This window comes from Vespula vulgaris, chromosome 1, assembly GCF_905475345.1.
Source record: "Vespula vulgaris chromosome 1, iyVesVulg1.1, whole genome shotgun sequence".
Lineage (NCBI taxonomy): Eukaryota > Metazoa > Arthropoda > Insecta > Hymenoptera > Vespidae > Vespula > Vespula vulgaris.
Genome location: NC_066586.1, coordinates 14,355,501 through 14,378,052, shown reverse-complemented (window position 1 = coordinate 14,378,052; position 22,552 = coordinate 14,355,501). Strand labels below are relative to the sequence as shown.

At 34.8% G+C, this 22,552-nt stretch overlaps 1 protein-coding gene across 6 annotated transcripts in view; it reads right to left on the bottom strand.

Moving 5' to 3' along the window:
• Positions 1–26: 26 nt before the first annotated feature.
• The window catches only part of LOC127066386 (ankyrin repeat domain-containing protein 6), a 115,905-nt gene continuing 93,379 nt past the window's right edge, over positions 27–22,552 (bottom strand). For 4 of the 6 annotated variants that reach the window (XM_051000083.1, XM_051000046.1, XM_051000076.1 and 1 more), the window contains 6 exons: positions 3,839–4,048; positions 3,028–3,126; positions 1,425–2,612; positions 1,057–1,342; positions 669–911; positions 27–574 (listed from right to left, as the gene is read on the bottom strand). In XM_051000083.1, coding sequence (XP_050856040.1) covers positions 408–574; positions 669–911; positions 1,057–1,342; positions 1,425–2,612; positions 3,028–3,126; positions 3,839–4,048 — 2,193 coding nt within the window. In that variant the 3' untranslated portion in view covers positions 27–407. The remainder of the gene's footprint in view (positions 575–668; positions 912–1,056; positions 1,343–1,424; positions 2,613–3,027; positions 3,127–3,838; positions 4,049–22,552) is intronic. The other 2 variants (XM_051000055.1, XM_051000066.1) reach the window with 2 other exon arrangements.

The window sequence follows — 22,552 nt, the reverse complement described above, 5'->3', positions numbered from 1 at the left end:
TGGCAACGAACAGAATTACACTTCTACCACACACGATCGAAGATAACTACGTTAATATGACGATCGAAAACACTTACATTTGTACTCAAATTACAAACAACTAACATTTCGATTCCTTCTTTTAAGATAATATTTATATAAAAATATGAACACACAGGTATATGTATATGTATAAAAGAAATCGCTTGTAATTGCTATTATTCTACAAAAATGAGCACGTATTGAACAATTAATTAAAAAATAATGGAAGGTACGTGAATAAGTCTCTAAAGAAGAACGCAGTGTATGTATAACCTTTCGCTAATGACGAGTTTACAAAATTACGAGCGAATTACCCGTTTTTTTTTGCGTCATCTTTGGAAGTTCCATGTTTACACTTGACAAATCTCGCAAAAAAGAAAAATACGTTAAACGAGACTCGCAGTTCCTATATTAATAACAACATTGTCTGCGCCTCTTTCGTAAACAGTCAGGTCATGTCCTCTTGGTTGTTCCAATAAAGCAGCCAATTGTTCTCCGCTTGGGAAGGCACCTCCTTGCGAAGGTGGTAGAATAACGTCGCATTCTAATTGTCCTACATCGCAAAACAGAAATTTCAAATGTCCCATTTATATAATACGTTTCGGTAAACACTTTGTTATACGTTTGAGTGTGAATTTTTTCTTTACCTGAGAGAGAAGGCGAAGCTCCCTTACTCGATCCGTACATACGTGTACTATATCCAGAATCATTGTGAGCATCGTGCAAGAGTGGAGTAGGACTATAAACAGCACTACGCGATCTGTAAGGCATCCTGGCTATGCTGTCGTAATGAACATCTTCTTGTATAACCCCTTTGTTCGAAACATTTCCTTTCAGGGCTTCTGGTTGCTCCATGTCATCCTCTCCCTCGCTACTTTCACTGTTGTTACCTACGTTGGTAATAAGAATATGCGATATGTTAGACGTTTATTAAGAATAAGAAGAACGCTTTCGACGATGAACATAACAAAAAGAAGAAGAAGAAAAAAAAACAGAAGAAATAGGACGGATGACTTGTTTAGAATATTCAAGTACCTTCACCTTCACCGTGCCAGCTATTTCCTACACCACCCTGTGGTTGAATCCTTTTGTTTTGAGAACACTGACTGTGTTCCGGGCTGGTAGGTTCGCTACTACCAGAACGTTGTCCACGCCAGCCATTATGCATGCCAGGTACTTGTTGAAATCGTTTGATCATCTCGTGTACGCTACGACGACTCGGCGACGATCTCCATTCTCCAGAATTTTCTTCGCCGTTCTTACGAGTAGCGTTATTGTCTTCCTGGCTAATATTAGGACCCTGTTCCTGCGAGAGAGACGTCTAAAATAAACAATGGTAAAGTAAGAATTAACTTCGATCAGGTATCGCAAGCGAACGAACTAGAAAAACATCTCAGATTTACCCGTTGCCGACGAGTCTGTTGTCTCGAGCTCATAGACGGCGACGATGCTGCACCAAGAGGAGAGCTACGATCTTGCCTGATGACACCATCGAAAGTCTCATTCAATCTTGCTGGAACGTCAAGTACTCTCAAGGTCGACCTAGCCATACCCGATCCCGAAGGAAGATCCTTCATCGATTTGCTCAGCCTAGGTATAGCAGGAATATCTAAATCATCGAGACTACCTCGATAAACAGGAGTCTCGCCGGGAATTTCAAAGCTTCTATCCTGTGGTCTATCATCAAGTAAATCCTCGAGAGATCTGGCACGAGTAGGAGGGACTTGATCGTCGACGTTCGACGTTCTCGCTGGTCTCTCACTGTGTCTACCTCTTCCACCACGAGACAATCTCTGCTGAATATGCTGATGTCTTTCGTCGCAACGTGCCCTTTCAGCTGCTACGCATCTGGTAAGTTCTGAAATCTGTCCACGGGTTCTTCTCTCAAGATTGGCCACTTTCAAATCCAATCTTTCGTGTGCCTGATCGATATGTGCCTTTAATTCTGCCTTGTCTCTTTCTAACTTTGCTTCCATATGCCTAAAGAAAGGTGCGCAATAACAAGTATAGCCTACACCGACCGGACCCTTTCTTATGTTACCAGCTAAATCCAAATAATATTGTTCACCCCTTCCTAATGGGTCCGGTGGTAACGAGTCTAATCTTGGCTGTGGAAAAGAATCTGGATCCGGGTAATAATGACAACCATAAGGTGACCATTGTCTTCCCATCACAGCTTTCTCGAAATGGACCTTGTGAGTCTTTCCACCGCTACCGGCACTACCTCCTTTATGTTTCTTCTTTTCCTTCTTGATCGTACAACCATCCCTACTACCACTGGTACCGCTACCAGTCTTTTCCCGTTTCTTTTCGTTTCTATCGCACTTTGCAGCGACAGCACTGCCACCACTGCCATCGACCTTGTCGTTGTTACTCGACTCCTCGTCGCGACTCTTGCTACGAGCTCGACTCTTGCTTCTGGCCTTACCGATTATCTCGAGTATCTCCGTCAGGTTTTTGCGACGAGCTATATCCTTCGCTGTCTCGCCCTGCTTGTTTCGCAGCGTCCTATCGCAACCGGCTTCAAGAAGTATCCTCGTCAACTTCCGACGGCCCATCGCTGCGGCAATGTGAAGTGCCGTGTCACCGTTCTGCGTGATCGAGACAAGAAAAAAAGGATTAATGAAATTAATCTTCGTTTTCTTATTAATAGAAATTTTCTGTTTTTTTTTTCTTTTTTTTTTCGAACGACGAAAGTATAAGTATAAGTATCGTTCGAATTGATTTTTCTTAAGTCGAATCGATATTAGATTTATTTTCATCATTCTTTTGTCGTACAAGGTACTCCGATTTATCTCGATTTAATTTGCAAGTTAAGCAAGTCATTTGATTTATTTTGGTTAACGTAGGTCGTTATGTATGCGCGTTAAAAATTAAGATGGAAGTTTAATATTTGGATATATTGAAAACATACATGTGTATTATTTAGATCATTTTTATAATTTTAATTTTCCATCATTTCGTATTTTTCATCACACTGAATTTCCAGATACAATGCGTACTTACTTTATTTTGTTCAGAGACCCTGCAAAGCGCGGATATTAAAATACGCGTAACACCTGCATGACCGTAACGTGCCGATGTATGAAGTGGCGTGTCTCCGTACTAAAAATAGAAAACAAAAAATATATTTATGTATATACACCGGTATATATAAAAATAAAATAAAATTTAAATTATTCCGATATTAAATATGCTAAAGAAACCAGGTATCGGGAGATAGTCACTTGAGTCGTTAAACCGGATGGGCCAAGCCTATGAACGTCCATTGCGATTAATGATAGTGATGAATGAATTTAATAAATGATTAATCGAGAATACGATTACGTAGATATTAATGACGATAGGGGAACGTGTATGAAAGAGAAAAACAATTTATCGCATTATCGGTATTCCAGTGTTATCGAATAAATTCGTAAAATTAATCAGTCACCTGTTCCAACTAGGTTCGAGATCGATCAAATATTTTACAAAGTGTTTCATATAAAACGTTTATAAACATTTCCTTATAATATACGAATTTCAATTAAATTTCGATTAGAAACAAATAGATAGAACAAACGTGAATTATTATAAAATTGTAAAGAATTCATCAAATAGATTAAAAAAAAAAGAATGCAGATAACAATGACGATATCAATACGATAATTTATCAATACGATAAATTTAATTTGATTCAAACATGGATTGTTTTAGAATTTGATATGAATTTAATACGAATAAAATATAAATTAAATTTAGATCAATGCAATTTGAAAATTATATGAAAAATTAGATAAAAGAATAAGGATAAAAGTTATCTTGTTATGTAACATACATTGTTTTGAAGATCAGGATTGCATCCAGCGAGGAGAAGTTCTCGACAGCTTTGGTTATGGCCATTTTGACAAGCGAGGTGAAGCGGTGCAAATCCAGCTAGATTCCTCGCGTGCAAAGGAGCGCGTTGAGTCCCGAGGGCCTTTGCCAAAGCAGCAACAGTCCGGCTGTATCCTCGCCATGAGGCTTCGTGCAAAGCCGAGTTTCCATGCTGAAACATGCATGCAAATTTCTCTTAGCACGTTCCCCATAAAGTCTTTCTACGTGAAACACTCTAATCGCTAAGAATCGATTCGTCCTCGCTGATATTTTTTATTTATTTTTTTTTTTACCAAGTCGGTCAATTTTTTCTTTTTTTTTTCAAGGGAAGACCTTTCGTGACCCGAACAGAATTCATCTCCAGAAGAAAAAGATTTATTCTTACTCCTTCGATATTGCTTCGTTCGCAATGTCCGAGTTTAAATGATTTTTAAAGAGATAGATAGATAATTGATATACTTGGGATGGGAATTAAAAATTCCTAGGTTTTAGTAGTTTTATAATCTAAAGAAATAAGTTGTTAATTGTTATGATTAACAAAGTAAATTAATGAGTCTCGACAGAGTTTTAAAATAATCATTTAGAAACTTATTGTTATACTTTGTATCTTTTCTCATTTTGGAATGTACATATACCAATATGATACTATATCGAATTTTTCCTTCGTCTATACGTACATAGATTGTCTACATATATATAGAGATTCAGAAGGATATTTAAATCAAATTTAAAATTAATCAAGAATCATTCACTAATCTATGAAAAATTTCCTATTAATCTTACGTTACGAAAATATCGTGCATATAGAAGAAGATATAAGATAAATATTAACTTAATATCAATTATATATTTTATTATCCTTAATTTTACATTGTAACAAGTTTAACATGTCATTATAAAAAAAAAAGAAAAGAAGAAAACTTTTAACTTTTATCGGCGGTATAATACGACAAAAGAGAAAGAAAAAAAAAAAGAGAAAGAGAGATAAAGAGGAGTATGAACTTCCTGGTTGAAGTAACTCTCTTGAAGTGCTAAAAGCATCAACAGATTTATGCAAATAATAGATCCTTCCACTCCTACGGTGAAGGATACCAACCTTCGTCGTAAAATACTGCCACGGTTACACCGTACTAAAATCAAGAGTTTCGTTTACGAGTCCGTTGTTACCAATGGTCGAGCCTTACTCTCTCTTTCTCTCCATTTTTCTCTCTCTTTCTCTTTCTCTTTCTCTCTCTGTTTCTCCCATTCTTACTTTCAATGGAGTGGCTGAGTTTAATCATGTCCGCGGACGTTATCAGCGTACATCATGGTCGTCCATTCAGACGGTAATTTATCACGTAGTGTCTCCTTCGTAAAACAGCGTCGTAGTCGCGTACCTACGAACCGGTTGCAGGTGAAAACGACTCGTGCTGCTGGTCGTACGTGTCACCCTGGGGTTAACGATGATTCTTCCCAAGGCAAAGGACCAACGTCGAGAAGCTGAGCTTCTCTTTGCGTGGCTAACGCAAATCTAAAGGATCTAACACGTATCGTTCGATGTTATTTTAAGGATTACGACATTACACGCTATTTTTTCTTATATTATATGTTTGCGTATATGTGTATGGTGATTCATGTAATAAGAAGATTCTTCGTAATTAGAAATTACTTCGATTGCTAGTGTCGATCGTTCGAGCTTATTCGAGACTCGACACCAATGTACGTCGACGTTCCTAATGACGTCCGTGACCGTTATCATCCTTACATCGACTTCTCTCATCTTCCTAGTCATTTATCAAGCGGTGTCTTTGAATAAAACAACGTCGTAATCGAGCACAAGTCACTTGTAAAGATTTTCTTCTTCTTCTCTTTTATTGCCTACCCAAAGAAAAATATATCCGAGGTATTGACAGTCATTCTCTAGTAACAGTAGTATGAGACAAAGAAAGTTACTTGGAAAGTTTCCTTTCTCCTTTGTTTTCTTCTTTCTTCTTTCCTCTTCTTTTTTATTAATATTTCATAATTTATATAATTTTCTGATATACCTATTGGAATATCCTTGATACTTGTACGTCCTTGTTCTTTAATTTTCTTTTTTTTTTTTTTTTTTTTTTTATCAGTAACACCAAATCGGTATAGTTTTAACTATACCTGTTCCACGATTTTTTTGAGCAATTTTTTTTTTGTTTCTTTCATGAAGGAGTAATTAATCTCCCTGTTTACGCGGTCATTATTTTTTTCTTCTCTCGTTATTAATAATTATTCTTTGTAAGAAATAATACTTTAACTCAGCAAAATACTAAGAACCAATACTTCAGAAAATTGACTCGTTGCGCCGTGATCGGTAGAAAAAGTTGAAACCAATGCAACAAAGTATCGAATCAAAGACTGTAGAGAAAGAATGACACGATATGATCAATTGCATCGTAACTTTATTATCTTATTACTTCGTGATAACGAACATATGACGCGTCAATGAAAAAAGTGAGTTTCGACGGTATTAAATTCCAATTCAGAGATCGACAATGAATAAAATATATTATTTCTTTTTTTTTTATCAGATTTCTATTGGAAACTCTTTCTCTAATTTTTTTTTCTAAATCTTTTCTCTCTGTTTTACTTTTCTTTTTTCTCGTACCGATCTTTTTACGTGCTCTTTTTTGGGGTAGAAGAAAAAAAAAAAAGAAAAGAAACCGCGTTTAGAAGGGATAATCCGCGTAAATCGAGGGACGGTTGTGCTTCGTTGAAAGATAGAATCAAGGATTCGAGTTCCTTTTAGACGTCCATCTAGAATCCAATCCTTCGAAGAGATCGTTCGTGGAGTTTTCATCGAGTCCGATATATCTCCTGGCACTCGTCACGATCGCCATCTTCCTTCTTCTCCCTCAGCTAAGAAAGTCTAATGGAGACGTGAATACTGAAAGACTCTTTCTCTCTCTCTTTCTTTCTCTATCTTTCTTTCTCTTGGAAATGCGAACGGCCCTTATCGTGGGCGGCTCCCGTGCTGGTAGGTAACGTCTTGCACTACATCACGAAACGTCTATTCAATTTAGATCAGCCAACCCTCTCTCGGGGCGCGTACTATCGTTCTGTTCTCGGTCGATTCGATCGACCCAAGGAAGGAAATAAAAAAAAGAAAGAAAGAAAGATAGAAAGAATAGAAAGGATAGAGAGAAGTCAACGTAACTCTCGCTAAGAGATACGCCCTTCTCTCTACTTGCTAAGACATTTGCTTCGTTAGCCATTCGAAAAGATATTATCGATACCGAATCCATTTACTCTGGGTACTACTTAACTCTTACAAATTACGGATCCTTCGAAAGACCGGACTCTTTCTTGAGTAATCAGAAATACCAGGAAGTCAATCTTTTATCTAACACACCGATACAAAACAACTATTCTACTCTGCTAATATTAGATTAGAAATATCAAAGATTTTATAAATTTATATATACATATATGGAAAGACTAGATATACTATGCAGATATCTACACTATCAATACAATTTTTATCATTTTTATAATTAATAGAATCTATATGACTGATAAATACATTAGAGAGAATATATTTATATATATAAAGGAATCTCTTGTTGAAACGAAAATAAATATATAATTCTGAATAATTCTCAACGATCGGATTAATATCTCTCTCTTTTTCTCTCTGTAACTTTTTGAATAGATTAACACAAGAGAGTTGGTTCGATGTCGCGAGAAAGTACAAGTCCAGTGAAGAGGAGGTTTTGGGATCCTTGACCAAGATCGAGACCGTCTTTCTCATCTCGCATGCATACTCGACGTCATTAACGGACTTGGAATACGCGGCCTTACTCGGCCACGAAGAGAGAGAGACCAGTTCAGAAAGTAAAACGAAGAAGAAGAAGAAGAAGACAGAAAGAGAAAGACGGAAAGAAAGAGAGAGGAAGATAGAGATAGAGAGATACAGAGTGGGAGTGGGATAAAAGGACGGGAACAGCAGCAGCAGCAGCAGCAACCAGCAAGCAGCAACATGGACCGGTATATACCACCTTCGGTATTCCAACTGGTCGCTTTATTCTCTTTACGGGTGCAATTTGCCGCTGGTGTCCCGCGGCGAGAAAGCTCGGCCCACGTATCGGTTTCATGCGGTGACGTCGATACGATCCTCGCGTATTACTGTATCATTTTTATTTTTTGATTCACCCTAACCTCTCCTCTTTATCTCTAATTTAACCTATTCTTTCTTCTACGACTATACAAGTTTACACGAAAAATATTAATCAGATATATGTGTACCTATGTACAAGCTTTCCTTTTTTATACTTACACATTATTCTCTACCGTTCGACGATAATCAATTTTTGTTTTATAAGTCTTTCGTCTTCTCGATCAAATTATTATCAAGAATCTTTCTGACAAATGAAAATCTGCGACAAAGTTATTATTATATCAATATATTATGTAATTGTATGATATAATTTTTTAATCGAATTGAAACTACAAAGTTATTATATATCTTGATAATAGTGTAATAATTTAGTCAAAGTAATGTCTAACGATTGTTATTATCAAACTGTTTTAATACTTTCACAGTCTTTCCGTATATAAATAATATAATATATTCATTTTTGTAATTAACTATCTCTCTCTCTCTCTCTCTCTCTCTCTCTCTCTTTTTCTTTATTTCACTTTCTTTTAACATATCCCTTTTCTCTTCGTCTTTTTCTTTGTCTTTCTGACTCCGTAACTTCTTTCTCTTTTTCTTTTCTCTATGGACCTTTTGCCCATCTTAAGGACGACCCTGAAAGGGTCCAACCATCGTCGAGAAATCGTTGTGTTCCTCCGTTCTTACCACTCTCTCGTGATCGTATCTTCGTGGAAGAGAGAAAGAGAAAGAGAAAGAGAAAGGGTAACAGTGAAAGAAAGAGAGAAAAAGAAAAAGAAAGAGAAAGGTAGATATAGAAAGAGAAAAACAAGCTTCTTCTCTTTCTTCACCGAAGTAAGTATTCGCAGACTTAGGGGAGAGACGGATTCCTTATTCTTCTTAACCAATCATGTTTATATGACAGGACAGTTCAACGAAGAAGATACGTATTTTTCGTATATCAAAGTAACATTATCGAAATATTGAAAAGTAAAAAGATATTTTCAATTTGAGAAGAAGGATCCATTACTTTATATATCGATCGGTATCTCGTTTAATCGATTTTTATGCAATCCTTTTCTCTTCTTATTTTTATATCATTTAAAAAGAATTTCATTATCTCTTTCTTTCCCTTTCTTTTTTGGACGACGTTTTCTCTTTATCGCGAAGGAGAGAGGAGAAGAAAATCTTAAAGAAGGAGAAAGAGGTGGAGAAACAAGAAGAAGAAGAACAAGAACAAGAACAAGAAGTAGAAGAAGAACAAGAAGAAAAATAAAAACAAGAAGCTGAAGCGAAGTAATCGACGATTTGCCGTAGGTATTTTACCTCCTCTTTCTCTCTTCCACGACTATCCAGTATCTTTCGATCTCTTGAAGAGGCTCTCAAGCCGGATGCCCCGACGAGAGAGAAAACGAGAGAGCCAGAGAGAGAGAGAGAGAGAAAGAGAGACAGTCTGTAGAAATATCCCGAAGAAATCGTTAAAGCGAGAACGACGAAGCGCAAGCGCGAGTTTCTCGTTGGGGGTGGTAAGGGGAGGGTAACTGGGGGCGGAAGCGAGCGGGAGGATATCGTTTGACTCGTGAGATCATTTGTAGGCAATTACGTTCTTATCACCACTTCGCTCACGTGTTTATTGGATGGCGATTAGGTACACCGGAGGTGCACTCTTTTCTTTCTCTCTCTTTCTCATTTTCTATGCATTCATCCATCTTTCTTCGTTATGTTCAGTAAAGAAATAAGGAGTACAGAATGATGTTACCTAAGTTTTCTTACGTAGGTTCCTTAATCGCTCGCGAACTTATGCAAATTAAAGGGATATCGATAGTTTGGCAATCGAGAAACGTCCTGCGATTTATTCGTCTTGATTGATCTTGAATAATCATGAATGATGAAGGACACGCTTTACGATAGTCGTATTACAACATTTCAAATATTGACAACCTCTTGGACTATCTCTCTCATCGGAATGAGGGTTTGAATTATAGGAATGTCGGTATATAGGTATTACGAGGTTTTCATGTTTTTATAGAACGGACTGCAAAAAGTGTCAGAACAGATCGATGATAATTCGTAATCATTTTTCGTAAAAAAGAAAAGAAAAAGCAAGAAAAATAGAAAGTTGTACACTCTGATAGTACAAATAGAAAAAGAAATGTGCATTCCACGTGTGTGTGTGTGTGCGCGCGTATATATATCTATATAACAAATAAATTAACGATAACTAACAACATATGTTAAGAAAAAAAAAAAAAAAGATTTTCCGCTATTTTTATTACATTCTCTCTGCGCAAAAAATATATATCCAAAAAAAAAGAAGGGAAAAATGGAGAAAAAGAAGAGAATCAAAGAATAACCAAATAGCTAATGAATCATCTTAAAAATACTTTCAGGATGATATTTTACAACCATATAAATAAAACTACTATTTGCAAAAGTTCATAACGCGCGAGAAAGAACGAGCCTATCGACGTGCTTATCGTTCGTATTACGATAATAATTGATCTATCAGCGCGACACGTAGCCGACGCACGCGTAATAACAGCCGAGGGCCGTCCTCGCGTACGCACGAACGCACGAACGCACGCATGCATGCACGACACACATGGACAAATCCACGCATGCACGCATGCACGCACGCAAGCAAACACGCAAGCAAGCACGCACGCGTCACACAGGCGAGCAACCTCGAGCGGGTTTGTCGCGTGTGCCATGGTTCATCGACCAGTGTCTCGCTGTGGTTCCACTCTTGGTGGTTCACCAGTCTCTCTCTTTCTCTCTTTCTCTGTTTCTCATTCTCTTTTTCAATCTCTCTCTCTCTCTCTCTCTTTCTCCCTTTCTCTTTTTCTTTCTGATGCTCTTTTTCAATCTCTGTCTCTCTTTCTCTTTTTCAATTTTTCTTTCTCTCTCTGTCTTTATATATATATATATATATATATATATATATATATATGTATGTATGTATCTTTTTCTTTCTAACAGGCAGCCATTGCGAAAAGACCAACTCGACCAACTCGCTCTCGCTCGTCTTCCTTCTACCGTCCGTCCACCTTTTTCCTTTGTTGCACGTACTGTACACTTTCTGTAAGTACCGACTGCGGTCTGCCACGAGAACGGACGCGGAATAAACCACAATGTAGCGGACACAGGGGCGGACGAGGCGCGAATCGATCGATCGTTTCTTCTTTTTCTTATCTTTTTTTATCTTTTTCTTCCCCCTCCCCTTCGCCCCTCTCTATCATTCTGTTTCTCTTTCTCTCTCTCTCTCTCTTTCTCTCTCTCTCTTTCCCCCTCTCTCTCTCTCTCTCCTTCTTTCTCTCTCTCTTTCTCTCTTTCTTTCCTTCCTTGTTTTTCTCAGATACATATATACGTACATATCTATGTAACTTGTAAATAGATAATTATGGATTAGCGATATCATTAGAAATGACGATAGTTTTTGAAAGTTTTCAAAGTTCTGAAATTGTGGTATCTTTTTTCTTTTTTTCTTTCTTTTTCTTCTTCTTTTTTTTTTTTTTATAAAAGGGACGATTTTTTTTTTTAATTGATTTCATACAAATCTAATACATTAAATCATCCTTCGTTAATGTTAAGATTTGATAGTAATTATATTTTCAAGTAGGATTTATATCTAGGAAATATATCACGTACGACAAAGCGCAATAGAAATGTTATTTTTTATAATAATTGCAAAGATACTATGTCCTGAAGCAAAAGAAAACGATCTACCGAACTGTCGACGAACGATACGAAATTTTCCTTCGAAACACTTATCTATATTTTTTGTCGCGACGATGAAGATCTTGCAAAAAAAAAAAAAATAAAAATAAATAAATAAAAATAAAAGAAGAAAATAAAAATGTCGAGATCAGAAATTTTTTTTTCTATTCGAATAATCGTACATTAGATTTACAATAGATACTCGTAAAGTTAGAGATCGAGAATGATCTATTTTTCGATTATACAGTGCTTCGTGATCCATTGAAATTGATACGGCCTTCAAAGTGATAGTCAAGTAAAGGTAAAGAATAAAAAATGAAACATGTGACGAATGTTATAAGACGAACGATCGTAGAAAGAGCAATGTACGGACTTTGTGTTCCGTCCCTGACATCCCTGAACATCTCGGAAAGTTGATCTCCCTCTCTACCTCTTTGAAAGAGAGGATCCTTCCTCGCGGCATTGTTGCGCGTACGGAGAGATACGCGGTGGACCATCTTGACGATTCGCGCCTGTAATACGTGCCGACCTTTCCAGTTACTTTTTAATAACTATCTTTAACGGTATTATACTCATTGATTATAATGAAATGTCATCAAATAACTTTTAGTATAATTAAGCACATATACGTGTGTGTGTTTGTATGTGTGTGTATATATCTAATTCTTACACGATAGATAGCTTTAAAAGAAAAAAGAAAGAAAATGTAAAAGTAGAAAAAAAGTAGCTTAAAAATGGAATTTAAACAATTTTTTATACCATATTTACATATTTCGAAATCGTGTAAAAAAAGAAATTAGTAGTAGTACATAGATATTATAATAGCTCGTCTCGATCGGACACTAAAATCATTCATTATATGAATGAATGAATGAACGAATGATTTTTTTTCTTATAGAAATTTGTCATTGTTTAATTTTTAATTTTATGATTGTTTTGATTTTTCGTCGCTATTATTTTTTCGTTAATTCTTTTTCCTGTTTGTTTGTTTTTTCTTTTTTTAATATTCACGTTCTATACAATGTCACGATATATATCGTTACGTGGTATTTGTTTATAGCGATCGAAGTTTGTTTGAAGGTCGTCAGGACGATTCGAATCGGCTTGTTATCGATCGAAGAGCGTTGTGGTATTGTTTTCGTAATCGGTCATGGGGAACCGAACAGCGATGAAGCGGAGCGTCCGCGCGGAAACGAGGTGAATCCGTTGTCTATAAAACCGCTAACGAGCGGCAGCTGCGAAAACAACGATGTATTCACTACTTACTATAGATCATGATATTGATCGAACTGATATTTCATTCGTTGTAAATGTATGTATTGCATATTACATATGAGTATATATTTCTTACGAATCCGAACGTTCATTTAATTGTTCATAATGAAAATAACGAGAATAATTGTTTGAAAAGAAATCCTGATTTCTGATACGAATGAGCATTTAAAATAAGAATTCAAAATCGATCTACAAGGTCAATTATAATTCAATAAGAAAAAGCAAAACGTTTCGTTCGTTCGTTCGTTCTTTTTTATTTACTGTTTTCTTAACTCGTATGCGGCATACGATTAGAGAATCGGACAAGTCGCGAGAAGTCTTGTAGCTTGTATTTCCGTCAGTTTGGAAAGGCACTTTAAACGGAATAGTACAGAGATAGAAATATGTGTATATATATATATATATATATATATATATATATATATATATAGAGAGAGAGAGAGAGAGAGAGAGAGAGAGAGAGAAGACGGAATGATAAACGAAAGCTGCTTCGTGGCAGCTCGATCGAGGCTTACTCTAGTCTTAAAGACTCTCCTATAAATCTAAATCTCTTGTATCACATTTATCGTGCGATTATCGCGAACCTTGTCCTTTATATGTCAAAAACTAAACTGACATGAGAACCGATTAAAATCTTCTTCATTTTCTTTCGATAATTTTCATCGGAGATATCAAATCGATCATTTTTATAAAATATATTCATCAAAAATTTTCATCGAATATTTTCCACATCCGAGAATTTTTATTGAAAAATTTCACGAAAGATTTTCATTTGAAGATACTCGTTAATATTTTTATGAGAGGTCGTTATCCGTATATAGTATGTGTTCATAGGAAAATGTTTATAAGAAAAATATTCATTAAAAATATTAATCATAATCGAAAAGAAGAATGACGATGTATATTTTCTTTTTCGTTGCTAGAGAAAAAAAGAACAAGAAAAGAAGAAAAGAAAACACAGAAAGAAAGTCAACATGCGAATCGAGTTGGCACGCCTTGATCTTGAGTGGGTTGAAATTATCGGAAGATGTATCACCTTGACCGTCCATACTGGTACGTACAAACGAACAGAGCTCTACGTATGTAACGTTTCGTTTAAAAAACACAAAAGCGCGGAAAGCCGACGTAAACGTTCTATGGTCGTGTTTGCGAGTCCTACCACGCCTACGTGCGAACTCGCTTTACCTTTCTCCTTTACTTCTTTTGCTTCTTTTATACATACATATGTATATATATATATATATATATATATATATATGTATGTATATGTATGTACACATGTATCTTTACATTCCTCTTTTGTAAAGGAAGAACTCGTTTGAAGAAAGTAAATCGCGGAAATGTAAAAGTAAATTTCATTAGATCATTGATTTTATTCCAAATTTGTATTTATTAGGATTTTTAAATTGATTAGGATCGATCTGAGTTCATCAACTATCATTTATATAGTCCTTTAGATTTAATATATATATATATATATATATATATATATATATATATTTAATAATTGCAAGATATCAGTATACAGTAGATGTAAATATAAATACGAACAAGAATATTTTGAAAAGAAAAAAAAAAAATAGAAACATAATATAATTGTTAGAAATACTACCATTATAACTAATATATTTTCCATTATATTAATATTCATATTTATATATCGATAATATTCATATCAAAGAATTAATATTATTTCTCAATGATTAAAAACATCATTGATACGGCTAACAAATGTCTAAAGTAGAAAATATATACAAGTGGTATCGATAAAGATCGTATCTATATATAGATTTGAAAAGAAGGAGAAAGAAAAAAACAGACAGAGACAGACAGAGATAAAGAGAAAAAGAAAGAGAAGGAGAGAGAGAACTCTCCAGTCAGTGGCAATGTACTCTCTATCGCGTTATCGTGCCCACAACGTCTTTTAATCTTATCATTGTACAGAACGTTAGAAGCGAACGTGCGATCTATCGTCGGTATCGTATCTAATAAGGCTGTAATTTATGTCGAGTCTTGGAGGGTGGACAACGAGATTTTCTTTGAAAGGCCTCTTGACATGCTCCATCTCTTTCTCTTTCTCTTTCTCCTTCTCTTTCTCTCTCTGTTTCTGTATCTTTCTTATCTTTCCTTGTTGACCTAAACCTATGCGCGTTAGCCAAATGTGGAAAGCGTGGACGTGATTTATGAAAAGGAAACAAGGTACTTCGTGATCGTGTTGAAACGAGCTTAATCGATGTCTCTCTAGTTAGTACCTATACATAACAAGTAGATACTTACATAGTATTTGTAAACGTGAAATAAATATACATACATACATACATATGTAATGCATAATGTATACAGAGAAATAAACGTAATACGAAGTCAAATCCATGAGATGTAGTAAATATATCAAAGTAAGGTTGAGCTTACATCGTTTAGAAGAATAAGTTAGATCTATAGATCTCTGCATATACTGTATGTAAAATATGTCTGTGTATACGTATCTATAGATTTCAATAACACAATAGTAATTACTTTTATATAGAGTGTATTAAGAATAAAATGTGAAGCATCTCATCAATAGATATGACGAATTATATATTTTGTATTATTTTTTATCGATTGCATATATCTTCGTAATTGTCTAATAACTATGATTATTCATTTTGATATTATTAACTTTCGATCTTATCGTTTGTTATAATCCATTCGTAATTATTTATTTTTCATTATCGAGCATTGGATAACATTATGTAATGCTAAGGAATCCTCCGTGGAAAGACTATGATTATGATAATTAATCCGACTCGAGATCACACGAGATTGAATGTCGAGTACGAGTCAACACTCAACGTTAATCGCTTTTGATCGAGTCGAGACCGATATCTCGATACTTCACCGTTTAATCCGATTATACGCTTTTTCCTTAGCCATCGTCGTTTCGGTCCTTCGATCATTACGATTCTTATTTAAACGATTCGAAATAAAAATAAAAGAAAAAAAGGATCAAAGAGAAAAAGGATCGAAGAAATATTATTCACGCAAGAATCGATTTGGATTACGTAAGTAACGTTTCAACGAATTTCGACGATCTAATCACGGAGTTAGAAATAGAATTCCGACGATCGTTAGGAATCTTTCTCCATAAAATTATTAATTTATTAACGTATATTAATTTATAATGTCTTATCGTTGTATGCAATTGAGAATATATATATATTTTTTTTTTAAATTGAAAAAGAATACGCATTCTAATTAATTTTAAGCGTGAGCAAATAAAAAATAAATATCATTTGCATATACAATTATTATTGAATTATTAATGCTATTACCATACATGATTATCATGATAATAATAATAATAATAATAATTATTTTTTTGTTCTTTCACAAATGTGATAGATACGAAGATAGCAATAACAATGTTAGTTCCACAGAGTATTTGTTAAAATTAAAAAACAAGGTACATTCAGATACCACGGATTAATTTTAAACCGAGCTAATAGATAATCTCTCGGAAAAATTATTATCGAATTATTAATATTATTATCATTTTTACGGACTCTGTAGATGTAACAACGATAGGAGCAACAATGGAGATTCGAAAAAAAAATTAGTAATTACTCGTATTAGATACGCCGACCGAGTCTCTTTCTCTCGGAGTGAGATCAAAGATAATACCGGTCGCGATTAGATAGCATTAGAATGAAATTGCGTTATTTAGATAAGACTAGAGTGCCTCGGGAAATGGCGTCCCGACGTTAATCGTCGCCGTAGACGGTATATAGACGGTCTATGACGGAACTACTTTTTTTCCAATTATTTCAAGCTCGAACCAACTTGCGATCTGTACCAACTTGATTCAGGCTCTACTGGTTCGTCTCGAACTATATTCGGTTCGAGAGAAGCGCGTAGGTCGATTCGAAGCGAGGGGCAACATACATAGGCGTGCCGCGCGTTAACGCGTGCCTTTCTCGATGACCAATGTGTCGTTCAACATTCCACCGTCGATACCTCGAAATCCTTTAAGGAAGCGTGTGAAGCTTATAAAATGACGTCTTATATATACTTCGATCACCAAATGTGCCATTTTCTGAATACAAATCTTCTTTTTTCATCATACAAAATTATTATTATTTTTTTTCTCGAATAAAATTGATAGTTCGCTATCTGAAATTGAGTAATAAAGTAAAGTAACCTCACGATTGTGATTTTTGTATCATATATGTATATATGTATTATAAGTAATATGTAATTTAATTTCAATTTGATAGATTGTATGAAATGTCACAATTCTTGTTTGGATGCTCGTGATGGTTATAAAATGGCGGCTTATATACTTCGATCATCAGACGCGCCATTTTCTCAATACAAATATTCTTTTTTTATCATGCAAAATTATCATTATTTTGATTTCTTTCTCCTCGAATAAATTTCATAGCTCGCTCTTTGAAATTGAGTAATGTTTTTTCCAAGCAATAGAGTGTTTCGAACGTTATTACTTTTTAGTTAAATATATATATATATATTTACAGATAGTATGTAAATTAAATTTAATTCGACGAACATATAAGATGCTCAAGTAGATGCATTTACAAAATGCAAGTTTGCAAAATGATAGAATTTTTGAAAACGATATAATTACAGTAATTTAAATTATATGTATATATATGTATTTTATAAGAATTATTATAAGATAATTTAAATCATATATATCTTTTAACAGATCGAAATAAAAGAAAAACATTAAAGGAAAGATCGAAAGACGAAAAGGATTGCAAGTAGGTTTTAGCCGCTATTAGCTTTATTGCTATCGGATTCTGCGAAGTACTCGAATTGAATTCACGGTATTTAGATGTCCTCTTTCTTTCTTTCCTTCCTTCTTTTTTATTTCTTTGAGAAGACGAATTGCTTTGGAGCCGTACAATCCCAGTCCTGTACTCTCAGACTGTTGCATGGAAATCGTTCGCTTTTGGTATGCGTTTATACGTATACGTTTTAAATGTAGAAAAAGAAACAACAGAGAAAGGGATAGAATCAGAGAGAAAAGGAGAGAGATATGGACGGTGAAGGGAGAGTCTGGGAGCGGGGAGAAGGGTGCAAGGGAAGAAAGGGGTACAAGGAGAGAAAAAATACAAGATACCGCGAAGAATTTGCCGGTATTATTCAGTGTGTGCCGAGGGAAAAATACTTGGCATTAATCTCGCGCGCCTTGTAAAAGAAAACACAAGAGGAGATATCACCTGCTCGGGTATGGCTCGAGCATACATACGATCGAAAGAGAGAAAGAGAGAAAAAGAGAGAGAGAGCTTATATTTCCATATACGAATAAACCGGATTAGTTGCAGCTGTTTGTTAAGGTGTTTAGTAAGAATTTCTTTTAAATTCGTCGACGAACAAATTTATCGTTTCTATTTCGATTAAATATAAAAAAAAAGAAAGAGAGAAAGAGAGAGAGAGAGAGAGAGAGAGATATTCAAAATCATTCTGTTTAATTAAGCAATCGTTACGGCAACTTTGAAATAATTTTCATTCACTTATTTATTTCATCCAATCTCTTTAATCTCGATAAATAAATAAATAATAACTCGTATGTTATTATTTTTTCGTTGTTCGAAAAAGGTAAAGTAGAGAGAAGAAAAGAAAGAGAAAAAGGGAGGAAGCAAAGAAAAGGAGAAATTCTGGAAGATTTTCGATTAATTAAAAGATTCTGAACTTCATTAGCGCGAAATTCGTGGATTAAGAGAGATGGTACGACCGAAGGGCCGAAAGTCAGAATTGTTTTCAACGAATATGGGAAAGGAGAAGGAGGCAGTCGAAGGTGGGTAGTAAAAGTCATTTTGACACACCGAAAAAGACATTCTTCTGCAGGAGAGATTTTACAACGGTGTAAACAGGACTTGAGGGGTACCATAAGCTGGGAAGCTCACGGTTCAAGGCTCGCGGGTACATTCCTTACTTTACCACTCTCTTTGCCTCGATCCGGACGATGGACCGAATACTTATGTATCTCGCTGTCCAGCCAGTTGTATGTGTGTGTGTGTGTATATATATACACGTGTGTATATATATGTGTATACATTAAACCGATCTTTATACTGTACGTTCCTCTTTCTCTCTTTTTCGCACGCTCACGGCTCTTTTTCTCCCTTCTCATTCGTTTCACATTCGTTTACTCTTATTCGAATTATCTTGAAATTTTCTCGGATCGAATTAAATTTTGTTTCATTTGGAAACGTATTTGATTCATTAATTTATGACATTTTTTTTACGTGTAGATTCTGTTTTCTTTTCTCTTTCTCTCTCTCTTTTTTTTTTTTCTAATTATCACACGCAGATCTCATATTATCGCACTTTTATATAAAACGTTTTTATTTCATAAGTATAGCTATATACGTTTTTATATAACTTGATAATATATTATTTATTAACTGAAAACGAACAAAAATAAAGATTCTTAGATAGAAATGTAATAAAGGATATATTCTTATTCGTTTAATACACATTTAACGTTCTTCAAATATTGATTATTTTAATCAATAGTAAGATCTTCTCAGAAAGATAAATAAAAAAAAAAGACATTACGATCTCTCGATATACTTTCTCAGTTACTCTGGTTGTCCTCTTCGAGACTTTACTTCTTCCGTGTATATGTGCGATATCCCTTACATCGACACGGAACCGATATAATCGCTTCTCTATGCAAATGCTCTATTCCAACTTGCGTATCCTCCTCTCTACCTCTCTCTCTTTCTCTCTCTCTCTCTCTATTTCTCGATGTACCTCTTACGATGTTCATTGTGAAAGGAAATCCTTGTTTTTTCTTTTTTTCCTTTTCATTGGACATTTTTAAAAGCAAGATAAACCGGAATAACGAAGCCAAGCTTGGGCTTACGAAGCGGTGGGTAAATGAATTACGAGTCAATTGTGCGAACGATTATCTGTTCGTAGAAGCAACCTGGATGCTTCGACTTATCTACGATTATTCGTAGATCGGTCTACATCGGGAATCCGAAGTACAACGTATACATATCTACCTATATACTTACTAGTAGCTACCTACGAGAAAAGAAGAAGAAGGAAGAGAAGAGTAGGAGGAGCAGAAGACGAAGAAGGAACAGGAATAGAAATAGGTACGGTTCACTGTTCAAAGGAGATCAGCAGGGATGCTGGGAGCTGTACTGGACCACCGATAAACGACGTACCATGACATATAGGATTACCTTAAATGCTCTCGAGAACTAATAGTGATGATAAATCGTTGGATTGTCAAGAGAAATATGACGAGAGATTAGACGTTTATAAAAGAGAGCTGCATCGGTTATATTGAATTTAACAATTTTTTAAGAAATATTCATTTATCGAGCCAGTCGAAAATTCTTAAGTGGATTAAAGATTCATTTCTTAAATAATTTTTTTTTATAGAAACCCTTTTCTTTTAGGCCTGTAGTTAGACTCTTAATTGGGGTTGTTGTTTTACAATTTGGCCTTTGTTGAATTACGACAAATAACGAGTAAATTGATTTGTAAAATACAGAAATATTTTTTTTATAATATCGATCAGAATCGATTCTAATAACGAATATATAAAATTCTTCTCATTGTCGTTTTAATATTATTGGAAATAATGGCGAACGGATGATAAAAATGTTCGAGTGATCTCGCTTTGATGAAATCGTTACGATTAACAAAGAGAATTAATTTTCCACCATGTATTCGCACTCGAGATTGTTTCTTTTTGTTTTTGTTTCGTTACTTTTCTTGTTTCTTTTCTTTTTTTTTCTTCTTTTTCTTTTTTTGTAACCACATAGGAAATTAAATGACCGTATGCTTAATTACTCTGAACGAAGCGGCTCTAACTCAGAACATAATTAGTCTTCGTCGGACAGCGGGGGAGTAGCCATAACCCTAAATGATTCTGCTCGCGAGAGAGAATACTCGCGGTGAACTTGAACAGTATGGTCGACGCCTTCGAAGACCTATCGACCTTTGAACTCTCGCTCCCGTCGACTGAATCCGAAGACTCGTCTTTCCCTTTATTCCGACATTATTGCGAGAATTCGAGACCACGAACAGTTTCCCACAGACGATATGAAAAAAAGATATAGTTTTTCTTTTACTTTTTTTTTCTTTGTCTTTGTCTTTGTCTTTGTCTTTGTCTTCTTTTTTCATTTATACTTTTTGTACGATAAAAAAGGAAAAAAGAAGAAATATGATTTGTATAAGATTTGTCAGTGTTTTAATATCAAGAACAGAACGTTTTTATTTAACGATCGAAAATTACTAACAACGAAAATATTATCAAAGTAGTAAATAAAGTATACTAAATGTAAGATATATTAAATATAAAACATATACATACATACATACATACATACATACATATATATATATGTTTTTTAATAAATTTGTCGGGATTAATTGGAATCTTTCTAATAAAACGCATCTTTGATTTTAATAAATAACCAAACGGACATAACCGAAATGAATATTATAACATCGTATTATTTAATTCTAATCAACGAATAAGACGATGCATCTTTGCGTTCATTTTCAAGAATGAAAAGAGAAATATTAAACTTCAAAGAATGAGAAACGATAAGAAAGAGAACTCTTATGTTGACAACAGGTACTTACAGTATTTTTCTCGTGTTATTACAATGTCGCCGTGTGACGTGAGTACGTACGATAGAAGCGGCAGAAGTTTTCTACCATTTTTAGAAGGGAATCGTCTATCAACGACAAATACACGAAGGAAGACGACGAAGTCTGTCTGTGTTGTCTCGGTTGGTGGAGAATGGCACGCGGATTGTTTCCCGTCGTTAACACCCAGGAAAGATGTACCCAAGTACAAGAAAATATACGTTTATTTATCTTTCCTTTTCTTCCTTCCTCCTCTTTCTTTTTCGAGTGTCCTGTCCCTTAATATAACTCCTCCTTTCCCCCTTTCTTTTCATTTTTCCACGAAATCAAATTAATTACATTTCATATCCTACGACAAACTATCTCCCTTTTTAACGACTTCCTTCAAGAAATCAAGCATACTAATGAGAAGATTTTAATCTACGTGCTATGAAAAATAACATATATATATATATTACGTACGTATGATCCAAAGATGATAAATTTAAATAGTAAAATAAAATTTATTTATCCTATTTTATCTTCCTTTTTTTTTCTAACAAGACGGTCTCGTAAAAAAGAAAAGTACTAATACGTCAGTTATTATCAATTCGAACTATTAATATATTAACACATCGAACGTATCAATGTTTTGTAATAATTATGTAACAAGTCGTATTACGTGAACATTAAATATTTTTCATTCTTTCTTTTTCTTCTTCCTATTAAAATAAAAGAGTAATTATCAATTTACGAGTACATAATATTCAATGATTTATACAGCAGTTAGGTATATAGAGGGTTGCTAAAGAGAAAGAAAGAGAGAGAAAAAGACAGAGACAGAGATAAAGACAAGGAGATCTCGAGACTTGATGTTTTCTCTTTCCTTCAATATTTCTCTCGACATTTCTTCGTAATAAAACAGAGACTCTTGGAGACGAGTAAGTATGCGTGGAAAAAGATGGACGAGCTTACTTC